This window comes from Morus notabilis, unplaced genomic scaffold, assembly GCF_000414095.1.
Source record: "Morus notabilis unplaced genomic scaffold, ASM41409v2 Scaffold1388, whole genome shotgun sequence".
Taxonomy (NCBI): domain Eukaryota; kingdom Viridiplantae; phylum Streptophyta; class Magnoliopsida; order Rosales; family Moraceae; genus Morus; species Morus notabilis.
This window is the reverse complement of record NW_010362392.1, coordinates 49,202-61,588: the sequence shown is the minus strand read 5'-3', so window position 1 is coordinate 61,588 and position 12,387 is coordinate 49,202. Positions and strand designations below refer to the sequence as shown.

Here is a 12,387-nt window from a genome sequence, read left to right as displayed (position 1 = left end):
GCCGATTCAAAAAACCCCCCCCCCCCCCCCCCCTTAATTCAGCCCAACTGCAATTAGGGAACAATACACAAACAGTGGACTGAGAGTAATGACTCTCATCACCTTCCACACGCAGAGCTCACTACTCTGCTAGAGAAGCTCCACTGTTCTTCACTCAAAAACGACGATCAAACCAAGAATTAATGAAGTTCCAGAAAGCACATAATTTGCAACGAAAAATGAATCAAAAACCTATTTCACAACATTATGTACAATCCGAATATTTGGAAGTAATTGACCGACTGATCCACCGGCTGAATGCAACGGCAAGACGGACAGACGAGAAATAGCGCCGCCTCAGCTGCGGCGTTGCAATTCCAGCACTTCGCATCAAGTTTGAGGGCAATTTGGGAGCTGAGAAAATTTTTCCCCAAAAATTGGAATTTCCCGAGAAAATCAGGTCGGCCGTTAGGGAGGAAGAAGAGCCTAGACTTTTCGGAGTAGGGAGATAAGCGAGAGCGAGACTGAGCTTCGGCGGAGAATTTGATTGTGGAAGACAGGACTCGCCAGAGAACGGCAGAGGAGAGTGGGGTCCACAGCCTTTGCCTCAACTCGCCGGATATTTCTGGATTTTTTTTTCTTTTTTTTTTTCGGAGGGGTGGGGTTCTCTAACAAGTCTACTTCCTTTTTTTTATAATGGACTAAAAATAAAAATTTTAAAAAAAATCCTTTTAAAATACATTTGTAAATATGTAACATAATTTCATTCACATGAAATGTGGGTGGAATATCAAGGAAGTTGTGGGAGATAAATTTAATATATGCTTGGCTTGTTATATAATTTCATTCACATTTTTTTCATTTATTTCGTAGTTAGCTTGTTATAATTTTGAGTTATAATTATTTGTATAATTTTTTTCTAGTACTTCATTTTTTTATTACATAACGAATTATATTTTTTTAAATTACACGTAACGAATTATATTTATTATATAATTTTTTAAATTACATTTATTTTGGTCATGATTCAAATTCAGAAAACAAGACAACCAAATACTGGTTCGAATAACATTTCAGGTTAGAATCGAAATCATGCATATACACATCCAAACGAAGGTTCTAATCACTCTGAATCATAAATCAAATCATAAATCATGATTCTGAATCAAATTACTCAAATCACCCTGATTTCAATCATTATACCAAACGGACCCTTAAATTTTGTCCCTTGTCAATTTGAAAGGTAGGCCCAAAACTGAAAGCCCATTTCTTTTTTTTCTTTATTTGGGACAATTTTCTATTCTTTTTTTTTCCTTGTGCGTGGGACTTGTAGATTATATTATTTAGTATAAGGGTTCTGAATTTAGAATTATAATTCTGGTTCAAAATTAATGTGTGTTTATAAAAAGTAAAAAGTAATTTTGATTTGTTTGACCAAAATTAGTGTTTAGTTTGAATGGTTCTGATTTAAAATTTAAATATGTGATGTTATAAATCATGAATATTGATGATTCTAAAATTATTTTTCTCTTAGTTTTTGGTGGTTCAAATTTCTGATTCTGATTTTGGTTTCAGAATCATGATTTAGATTTAAAATTATAAATTATGATTATAATTTTAAAATTAAAATTAAAATTACCCTGATTTGAACCTTATACCAAACGAATCATTAATATTTTAAATCTTAATCATAGAAAAGAAAAGAAAAGAAAAGTACCTTTTCCATTTAGAAAAATTGGAAGTTGAGAACCGATGGGCAATAATGACCTAATCGAAAGCTGTTATCAATTATCTTGTGTTGGAGAAAGCTCTACATGAACGCCAATTCACGTTCACGGCCACTTTTAGAACTTTGTGCATGGTATCTGATTTGCAAAAGTTGTTTTTGGGATCCAACTTTTTTGCTTCCTCTTAATCAGAGCTTTCCCAAAAACTTTCCCGTTTGGATATAACCAACTTTTCAAATCTTCCTTTAGTCTTTACCCTACTTTCAAGTTTCATACTTCTTTTTCCCTTGAAGATTGCTTTCTGTCTTCTTGTTTAATTACATGGGTTCTTTAAGTACATCCATGGAGCACGTGACGTGTTTGTTGGATGGATTATTAGTTTTACTAACGGTCTTATCCAATGTAATCTGGTCTTATACACCTAGTATGCAAAAGAATTATCCAAAGATACCTTTTTTTTTTTTTCCAACTACATAATTGTTTTTACATTCTTTTTCTGGGAAAAAAGGGGAGAAAAATCAGTATTAGTATTATTAAGGACAACTACGGAAAAACCCTTGTTTATTTTGCCTTTTTCTGCGTACATCTTTATCCTTACTCAACGTACATGAGGAGTTTTTGATAACTTTCCTACTTTAATGCCAGGATAATTCTACTATAAAGCTTTAAACTATTAAATTTTAATAGATATTGTCATATGCTATTCAATTATGACATTAAAGAATCTTTTTTATTTATTTAAAAGAGGTTATTCATTGTAAGGTCATACTATTCAGTTCTAGCATTCAGATCTCTACTGTTCATTCAGATGGATCCCGTCAGGATTGATTGAAATCGTGTGGCCGCAAGTGCGAGTGCGTATAGTATTTCTCAAATACTAAGGACCATTTGGTTTATAGTTTAAGTCAGTAATTTTGATTCAGACTTTAAATTTCGTGGGAGAATTTATTAACAAAAATTTTTTGATTTAAATTTTTTATAAGAGAGTATAATTAGAATCATAAATTTAAATTAGTAAATTAAGCGGACTTTAAAGATTACACAACACCTTAATAGTAACAAGAATAGGATGTCAAAATACAGTCTTATCTAAAACATGGAAACTTGATCATTGTCCCCGTATCTTGCTACCCCAAAGTCACAAGCACTAATAATGACAAGGCACAAAGAAGAGAGCACTCGGTGGACAAAAACGCCAGATGAAACCCCTCAATTCTCAATACGAAGCTGGGGCTAATTGCATTAACAGCTGGGGGAGTTGACAATTCCACAACCACGCCAGACATTTTCTACTATACAAGTCCCTTGATTGTTATATGATTTTCTTTGTCTTGTTGTTAATGTACCAAAAAGAATGAAAAGATTAGGGATAATAAATGTTTTGTATTTAGCTTACAAATAGGACATAGACAAATTTAATCGAGGGCGGAATGTATTGAGTAAAGGGCTTTTTTTTTTTTTGTTTTTTTGTTTTTGTTTTTTTTTGGTGCAAGGGCAATACAATGTAATTCTAACTTTTTGATTGAGTTAGAATTACATACGTACATCCTTTAGAATTTGAGTATAAATGGATAGGCATATAGCATTAGTGATTGGTTTTCTTTAGTCTAATAATAGACATGTTGACCTATAATGTTGATGAATATCTTGGAGTGGAAATTTTATCTTAAATTAGTGATGCTATTTAATTTGACTTATGAATTTAATAAGTCTCAATATGAGCCAATAAATTTATTTAGGAGAATTGAGAGGCTGTACTTTTAAAGTGTAATTTGAGTGTAGTTTTTGAGTTGAATTTGAATCATAACTTGAGTTGAAGTTGTAACTTGAATAAAATTGAGTAAAGTTAAATAAAGTTGAAACTTAAAAAAACATGAATTTAAATAAAATTAAAACTCAAATTGTCTTTTTTTAAGTTTTTTGGACAAAAGAACATGCCCTGAATAATTGCACTTCAAAAGTTCAAATCGTGCTTGTCTTATTATAGTGAATGCCTAGTACGGCTAGAGTAGAGTGTTATATAGGTAATGAACTATAATTTTTGGAGGTGGTCGGTGAACATATTCAATATTCATGTGGAAAATTTAGAAGTCTAATTGTCCGTTTAGTTTACGCATTTAAATTAATAATTTTGATTCTGAATTAAAATTTTATGAGAGTATATTGACGGGAATTTTTTTATTTAAACATTTTATGAGAGAAAAATATTATAACAGAATTAAAATTATGGATTTTAAACGCATGAAATAAATCAGCTTTGAGCCATGTGCTATGCTTAGAAGTGGAATATTTGAAAATTGACAACTAAGGGTTATAAGGGCAATTTTTGTTCCCTTTTAGAGACTAATCCGGAGTCACGAAAAGCCCAACCTTTTCTTTTTAAGGAATGATAAAGCTAGTTATATTTCCTCTAGTGCTTTAAATAACTTTCATCAAGCTGCTAGACATAAAACTATAGTTGCTTATTACACTAATTACTAACATGCTAGTCTTAGCCCTATTTTAATAACGGCTGCAAAATGAAATACTAATGGGCAATAATTTACAATTACATGGGCATTTAAGAATATCCAAAAAGCTAATTACTTAAAATAATTAAATAATGAAAATAAAATGTTACTATAGGGCTCCTATTTACAAAGTAATTGTTTTTTAGATATTTGATTAAACTTTAACTTTAACGGTTTGATTTGTAAGTATCTTTATAATGTATGATTTTATATTTTAAATATGAACACTCATAAAATTAACTGTTAAAATTTATTTAAATGGTTAAAAATTGAACATAAATAAGATGAGGTTTGAGAAAGTTTCACAAAGAGCGAAAAAATGAGGGAGTATCTTCCACTAAAAAAAAAAAAAAAATGGAGTCTCTCCTAGCATTTTGACTTGAGATTTATCAAAACTTCACCTAATTAGTAATTAGCAAAGTAAGCAAGTAACTAAGGAGTAAGGACGAGAAAAAAAAAGTAACTAAGGACGTACGGGTGGGTCCCAGACCTTCCCTTTGTTATGCCCGTCCACGTGTCAACATCCCGATACACGAGCACCACTCCGACACGTCAGCATGCCTTTCTCTCTCTGTCTCTGTCCTTCTCCCTCTCTGTCTCTGTCTCTCTTTCTCTCTCATCCCGAGAGCCAGAGCTCCTCTTTCCTCTCATGGCGGTCAACGAGTCGATATAGTAATATACTAATATCAATCGAAAACCGCTCTCTCTGCGACAAAACAGCCCAAACGCCAAACCACTGTACGGACATAATAGAGCAGAAGAAGAAGAAGAAGAAGGAAGAAAGCATGGGGAGAACCGGAGGAGGTAATCTGAAGACATACTCTGCGAGACATAGCGACTACAAGCTTCTCGAAGAGGTCGGTTATGGCGCCAGCGCCACGGTTTACAGAGCGATCTATCTTCCTTTCAATGAAGTCGTGGCCATCAAGTGCTTGGATCTCGATCGCTGCAACAGCAATCTGGTTAGCTAATTTGTTCTTATCTTCTTTGCGTCTTAAAAAGATTTAAATTTTTATTCATTTTCATGGATTTTGAGATGTGCTTGGTTTAGCTAGGTTTCAATAGAAATGGATTGTGTTTTGGCTTGGGCTTGACTCTTTTGACTTCGATTTGCTTCCGCGTGGAGCCGATCTGTGGTCTAAACAATTTTGTTGGTGATTTAGTGATTGATTCTGGAAGTGAAATTGGTGTGGAATTTGTTGAGATCATGAAGTTGGAGACTTTTTTTTTATATATTTTTTATTTATTTAGTTATTTATTTTGCTGTGTGAATTCAATTCGCTGAGTTGTTTGTGTTTCAGATCCTCAACATCAGTCGTCTTCGTTGAAGAACTATGACGAAACAGTATAGTTAGTGAAAACTACTGAATTCAGTGTAGATTTTTTTGTTCTTTTTGAATTCTTTCTATGTATGATTTTCTTTTTCTGGGTGAGTACAACCTTAAGTGGGTACTTGGGGGAATACTGGGATGATCATGCTTTAGGAGGAGAAGGTACTTAGTATGGACCACATGATCAGGACTGTAAAAGTTGCATTCTAATCACTTTATGGGTTTTATATTGCTATTTTGTTCGCTTTGTAGTTTATATTTTGTGGAAAGGTGGAAGTGAATAATCTTAACATTAATGCTGGTTTTCACTTGGGGCACTAAAGATTAGTACTATTTTGGGGAAAGTTTTTTACATTTTTTATATATATATATGAGTGAAGGTGAATTCCGTGAAAGTTTCGGCAAGTTGTAGAATTCGTTATTGGTTGAACTTCACTCGGAGTTATTACTTGGTGAGAGTGGTTGCTACGGTGAAGCAACTCCATTAAGTATGTGAGGATGTTGAAAATGCCACCAGGGAATCGAATATGGTGATCTCTGGTGCTGTAGTTGACAACCTGTGGTCTTCAGCATGCAAATTTTTACTATTTAGTATATTATCACTAGTGTCACATCCTTAGTTTTGGAGGTGTGGGTGGTGGAGCAAGAGATCTAGGTTAAAAGGTGGCACAGATGCTCAAGAACTTAGAAATCTACCATCATAAAAGATCACTACGCGCTTTGACAAACTATTGCAAGTCTTTTTCAGTTTTTCTAAACTGAGCACATTTTAGAACCTAATTGTGCTCGTTGTATTAATGTATTATAGTGTTTTCATACTTAAAGAGAAGCCGTGATATAGAATTTGAATACCAGTCTGTAACAATTTTAGAGTGATTTTTTTGTGGATCATATATTTTGGTACATTGCTTGATATGTTATTATTATTATTATTATTATTATTATTATTATGCTATTTTATTATTTTTGCAGGATGACATAAGGAGGGAGGCTCAAACAATGAGCTTGATAGATCATCCAAATGTTGTGAGGGCATACTGTTCTTTTGTTGTTGAACGGAACCTTTGGGTGGTTATGCCATTCATGGCAGAGGGTTCTTGTTTGCACCTTATGAAGATTGCATATCCAGATGGATTTGACGAAGCAGTTATTGGTTCTATTCTCAAAGAAACCCTTAAGGCTTTGGATTACCTTCATCGGCAAGGACATATTCATCGTGATGTGAAGGTGACAGAGTCAATTTCTCATTGCAACATTTTAGAACATGCATTGGATGGCTGATTTTGTTTGTTTAAATCTTTTGGCTGCAGGCTGGAAACATACTACTAGATACCAATGGCGTTGTAAAGCTTGCTGACTTCGGTGTTTCAGCTTGCATGTTTGACACGGGTGATAGACAACGTTCAAGAAATACATTTGTTGGAACTCCATGCTGGTATGATTTGTGTCACTGGACTCCCTGGACTCCCAAATCTTTCCTTCTTCTTCTTCTTCTTCTTCTTTTTTTTTTTTTTTTCCTTTTTCAATTTTTTGGGGGGGGGGGGGGGGGTTCTGGATTATCTATGTGTTTTTGTATTCGGGGTACGCTCTCTCTCTTCTTGATCCATATGTTTAATGGTTGAACTTGTCTTTGCTGTCCAGGATGGCACCCGAGGTATTGCAACCAGGAAGTGGGTACAATTCCAAGTAAGTTCATTTAGTAGCTTGAAATCAGAATCGAATTGTTGGAGTTGCCCTCAAAGCACTCCCTCTTGCAAGCAGTTCAACACTGGCACTTGACTTTCCGTCTGGGTGACACGTGTTATAATTGCAAAAACTCTCTTTCCTGTGTCATGTGTTGTCCACTCACCGAGGGGCTAACAAAATTGATTTTCATTGTGCTTGACTACTACTCGCGACGATGGTTATAGTCCTGATAATTGTTGAATTTCTTATATGCATAAGCACCCAACTTGTCAACTTGGGGCCCTAATTTATCTAGAACTTGGTTTTGATGATTTAAATTGAAGAAAGATAACAGACTAATATATTACTCGCGGTGCATTATCCTTGTACAGAGCTGATATTTGGTCATTTGGGATAACAGCACTAGAGCTGGCTCATGGTCATGCACCTTTTTCAAAATATCCTCCTATGAAGGTATTTACTTATATACTTTATGTTGTGGGGTTGGAGAAGGATGGATTTGGAAATGCAGATTGAATTAAATGAGGCTTTGCACTTATTGAAACCTGTAACATGCCTAGTTTCTTAATCGTAGGTTCTCTTGATGACCATTCAGAATGCTCCTCCTGGACTTGATTATGATCGTGATAAAAGGTTCTCTAAGGTATGGTAATTCTTTCTAGAAAGAGCATAGATTGATATGCCCATGTAATTTCATATTTTGTGAAATTGGGACATAAACTAGTGACTTGAGCATGTACCGTTAATCAATGTCCCATAAGGTGGTTAAAGGCCAACAGTATAGTCTGTTTGTTGCTGTTGTTGCTTTTTTTTTTTTTATGTGCTTTCTTTTGTAGAATATATTCTAATTAGAGGATTTCCAGTTGTGACCAGTCTTTCAAAGAAATGGTGGCTATGTGCCTAGTGAAAGATCAAACAAAGAGGCCAACGGCAGAGAAATTGTTGAAACATTCCTTTTTCAAACATGCAAAGCCTCCAGAGCTTTCTGTGAAGAAACTGTTTGCTGAGTTGCCACCTCTTTGGAATCGTGTGAAGGCCCTTCAGGTGACTGTCATACTTTGTAATATGATTTTCTAAGTTTAACTTGTGCTCTTGTTATTATTTATCGTTTTGCGAAAACCTTGCAGCTTAAAGATGCGGCACAACTAGTGCTTAAGAAGATGCCTTCAGCAGAACAAGAGGCATTATCACAGGTTATTAGCATTTCTTGACTCTGCACATTATTAGGGGCTAACACTTGAATTATCACATATTCACAATTTGATATTTAATATTTTTTTGCCACATTAGATTGTATTTAGTGAGAATTCTTTTCTTTTTTTTTGTTTTTTTTTTTGTTTTTTTGTTTTGTTTTTTGTTTTGTTTTGTTTTTTTTTTTGTTTTTGCTTATTCATTGTCCTTATACCTGCTTGTCTAAGGTGTTGTAAATGGCCTAACAGAGCCATAGGAAGGCACTTCCTAAGATCTTCTTTGTATAAATACTTGTTCATCATTTGTAGATAGCCTCAATCATTTGCAATGGCACGTTGGAGATGCTATCAATGATTTGGCCTTTTATTTAGGAAACAACACCCTTTTCTTGTGTATGATTAAGTTATAAGAATGGCTCCTTGCTCAAAGGTTGACATTCACGTCAATATTTGTTGGGAGATAATTGTCGACTCAAAAGTGAAATGCAATGATAAAGAACATGGGAGAATGTTACATTCAGCGCCCAGAAGCACATAAGCTTCATAATTATTTTCTTATATTTAGTGTCATTTTCTTCCCTTGTCAGAGTGAGTATCAGCGCGGAGTCAGTGCCTGGAACTTTGATATTGAAGATCTAAAAGCTCAAGCATCCCTGGTATGTCTAACTTTTAATTTGCAAGTTATCAACAAATTTGCTGTATTTCTAGTGGTTAACGTCATGAAAATCCTTTCATCTTTGGGCTAGGTACGCGACGATGATGATTTGCAAGAGATGCGGGAGGAAGATGAAAAATTGAAATCAATATTTATTGATAAGGTTGTCATCTTGTTTTTTACTCAGGAGATATAACAAATTTTCAAATGCAGAGAGAACTAATTTTCTTCTTTTTATTTGGAAAAAACTTGAACTTCTGACTTAATAATTACTTCAATCAGGATGCACCTCCTTCCCAATCCATCCAGGGGAAATTGAACTCAAACAGCAAACTACCTTGTGAAGGACAATCAAGCGGTGATAAATCACTGCAGAGTGAATATTTGAACAAAAAAGGCAAGATTCTGGAATGTGATGTACAGGAATCTGGTTTCCAAGAAAACATGGGCTTGAAGAAAAATGGATCAATCACTGAGGCAACAACATCGACATCAGACAAAGAGATAGTTATGTCAAAGAATAGAACTCCTGTGAAAGTTCGCCAGACTTATAGTGGTCCGCTCATGCCCGGTGCTGTACTTTCTCATTCAGTATCAGAGAGGGGACGACCATCTGAAAGGTTCATTATTATGGTTTATTACTTAATATGTCTTACAATGTCAAGTTATGATAATGGTACATCTGGTTGTATCATGTTAAGTAGCTTTTGCAAATCTAGCGTTTTTCTTGGCCAAAAATGCTGTTCCTTCGTTATCACATTACATAAACTTGTGCTGGTCCATCCACTAGTTGTAGAACCTAATTAGAACAAACAAAAATCGTAAGATTAAGAATATGAGCAAACATAGCTGATAGTTCCAGCATAGTTTTTATCACGATACTGAATTTGTATCTATACCGAAAGTGGCTAAGTTTAACTGCTGACAATCATCAGGACTCAAATGTGTTGTAGCTTTCACTAGGTCTGCCAGTCGCCAGACTTTGATATAGTCCTAAACTGACTAGTCTTTAAACCATTATTCCCAATTTTGTCTTGGGGGAATGAAATACGTATGACCCGGTTTCATTTTTAGTTGCTTTTGTAAGTTTTATTGTATAATGATCTTACTGTTCTGGTTCTGGTGTAGTTTATTTTTGGAACGATAATGTTGATTCTATTTGGATTCTAAACTACTGCTGAGTGGTAGTTTACTGTATAGGTTAGTCCTTATATCTTTTTGACATATAGTTTATTGCATAGTATGCTGCTTAGATTTCCTAAGGTTGGATGTTGAACTATGTATATTGTTTAGATAAAATCACCATCTAAAGAAGAAGAAACAGAACAATATTTTGTTGTTTTCTGGAACAAGTAGAATCAGTCTCCAACTTTCACTTTTGATTTTGTGCACGGTTGCCTGTACAGCTGAAAGTTTATTGGTCAATCTTATATTCTATTTCCTTTTCTTTTCAATTTCACATTCTTAAGTTTGGGAATCTGATGTACTATTTCTATTTCTTATTAGTTTCGAATATCTGATTTCTTGTCCCTGTGAATCTAAATATCTGTAGATGGTACGTGCTATTCTTTGTCGCCTGTATCTTCACAAAGTTATATTTGTATATATGTGAAGTCAAATGCCTCTTCTTCCTTGTATTGTTTTGCCCCCGTCTCTTTCATCGGATTAACAGCTGTTATTTTGTTAATTACTAGGAGTGAGAACGATAAACCTTCAACTGAGAAAGTTAATTGTGAAGTACGGAGAACACCAAGCTTTAGTGGTCCTTTGATGCTTCCAAATCGAGCTTCGGCTAACAGTTTCTCAGCTCCAATAAAGTGTTCTGGAGGTGAACAACTTGTCCAGTATCCTTTGAAATTCATTTTCACTAAGGCTACTCTGGCTACTGCTGTTATTTACTGGCTTAGAAAGCTTATGACACTGAGTCTTCTCCTCTAATAGGATTTAGGGATTCTTTGGACGATAAATCAAAAGCCAACCTCGTGCAGATTAGAGGGCGATTCTCTGTAACATCAGAAAATTTAGATCTTGTAAAGGTTAGTTTTTACTTCTTATGGTGTGTTTTCTCTATTATTTCAGTTTCACTAACTTACAATTTTGCCCTAGGATATTCCATTAAGTACAGTTCCACGTCGATCTTCACAGGTAGGTGGCTTGATGGTTTTGAATCTTTTGCACACAAGTGTGTTTCGATTCTGGTCCTGACTATATCTTTTGTTCCGTCAATTTATTAGGGATCACCGCTGAGAAAGTCTGCTAGTGTTGGTGATTGGATATTTGAATCCAAGCAAGTGGTTTGTATGCTAACCTCTTGCTCACAATACTTGAATAAGATAATAGGATTTGACGGTTATGTATAAATTTTGTTTTCTTCACAGCAAAATATGGTAAACTATGAAATGGAATGCTGAGTATAGACATTGAGCATGGAATTGGATATTTAGTTAAACTTCTACCTCACATAATCCCTAAGCGTTTGACACTTGCATGCACGCTTAATGTTGGATAAACAATCTCTAATGTAATTCTATTTTGTTTTAACTTATGTCTACTTTTTATGTTTCCAGCCCATCAGTCCATCTCCCAAGGAGTTAAATAATAGCATAATACCTGCATCACTTCTCATGCCTCATCTTCAGAATCTTTTCCAGCAGACGTCAATTCAACAGGTAAAACAATAAACTTTAAGTACATTGAAATACTTTCTAACTTAGCCTGTTAAACGATTTAAAACTTCTAAACCTGCTGATTGCACTTATTCTTGGTTTCGTTAATGTCAGGATCTTATTATGAATTTGTTAAGTAGCTTGCAATCAACTGAGGTGGTAGATGGTGAGTGTCAGATATCTCATTTTGTGATGATTGGTGTAGTTATATCATTAAGTGTATTTAACAAGCAAGGTTCATCAATTTTGTAGCAGCTCAAAATGGGAAGTTGCCTCCACTGCCTCGCAGTCCAGAAAATAATGGAAGTGTAAGCTTGTTTTCATTCGTACCTTGTGATGAACATAATCATCTTCAGTAAAGATGCTTCTCAGATTGGTGTTTCATAGGAGATTTCTCGTTTTAATGGGAATGATTGACCATTTTCTTGCCGTATATGTGTACATTTTCTCACCAAAAGCTTCTAAAGATTCTAGGTCTACTATGCACAAATTTAAAGCACGTACACCAAGAGATATTTGACTCTTTCAGTTGAAATTTCTTTGGGTGGACGCTCTCTTGGGAGCTTAGACTAGATTCAATCGTGCAAATTTTGTTTTTTTTTCATGGTATACGTTATTCATAAACACGTTTGTTTTTACCTTG

At 34.7% G+C, this 12,387-nt stretch overlaps 1 protein-coding gene across 1 annotated transcript in view; it reads left to right on the top strand.

The window, feature by feature from the left end:
• The first annotated feature begins 4,827 nt into the window (after positions 1-4,827).
• LOC21398437 (serine/threonine-protein kinase BLUS1) overlaps positions 4,828-12,387 on the top strand; it is a 7,708-nt gene continuing 148 nt past the window's right edge. The window contains exons 1-18 of the mRNA XM_024168059.1: positions 4,828-5,178; positions 6,520-6,774; positions 6,858-6,982; positions 7,189-7,233; positions 7,605-7,686; positions 7,808-7,876; positions 8,107-8,277; positions 8,361-8,426; positions 9,011-9,079; positions 9,170-9,241; positions 9,361-9,698; positions 10,773-10,906; positions 11,020-11,114; positions 11,185-11,223; positions 11,313-11,372; positions 11,646-11,747; positions 11,859-11,910; positions 11,997-12,052. Of these exons, the coding sequence (XP_024023827.1) occupies positions 5,002-5,178; positions 6,520-6,774; positions 6,858-6,982; positions 7,189-7,233; positions 7,605-7,686; positions 7,808-7,876; positions 8,107-8,277; positions 8,361-8,426; positions 9,011-9,079; positions 9,170-9,241; positions 9,361-9,698; positions 10,773-10,906; positions 11,020-11,114; positions 11,185-11,223; positions 11,313-11,372; positions 11,646-11,747; positions 11,859-11,910; positions 11,997-12,052 (2,007 nt within the window). The 5' untranslated portion in view covers positions 4,828-5,001. The remainder of the gene's footprint in view (positions 5,179-6,519; positions 6,775-6,857; positions 6,983-7,188; positions 7,234-7,604; positions 7,687-7,807; positions 7,877-8,106; positions 8,278-8,360; positions 8,427-9,010; positions 9,080-9,169; positions 9,242-9,360; positions 9,699-10,772; positions 10,907-11,019; positions 11,115-11,184; positions 11,224-11,312; positions 11,373-11,645; positions 11,748-11,858; positions 11,911-11,996; positions 12,053-12,387) is intronic.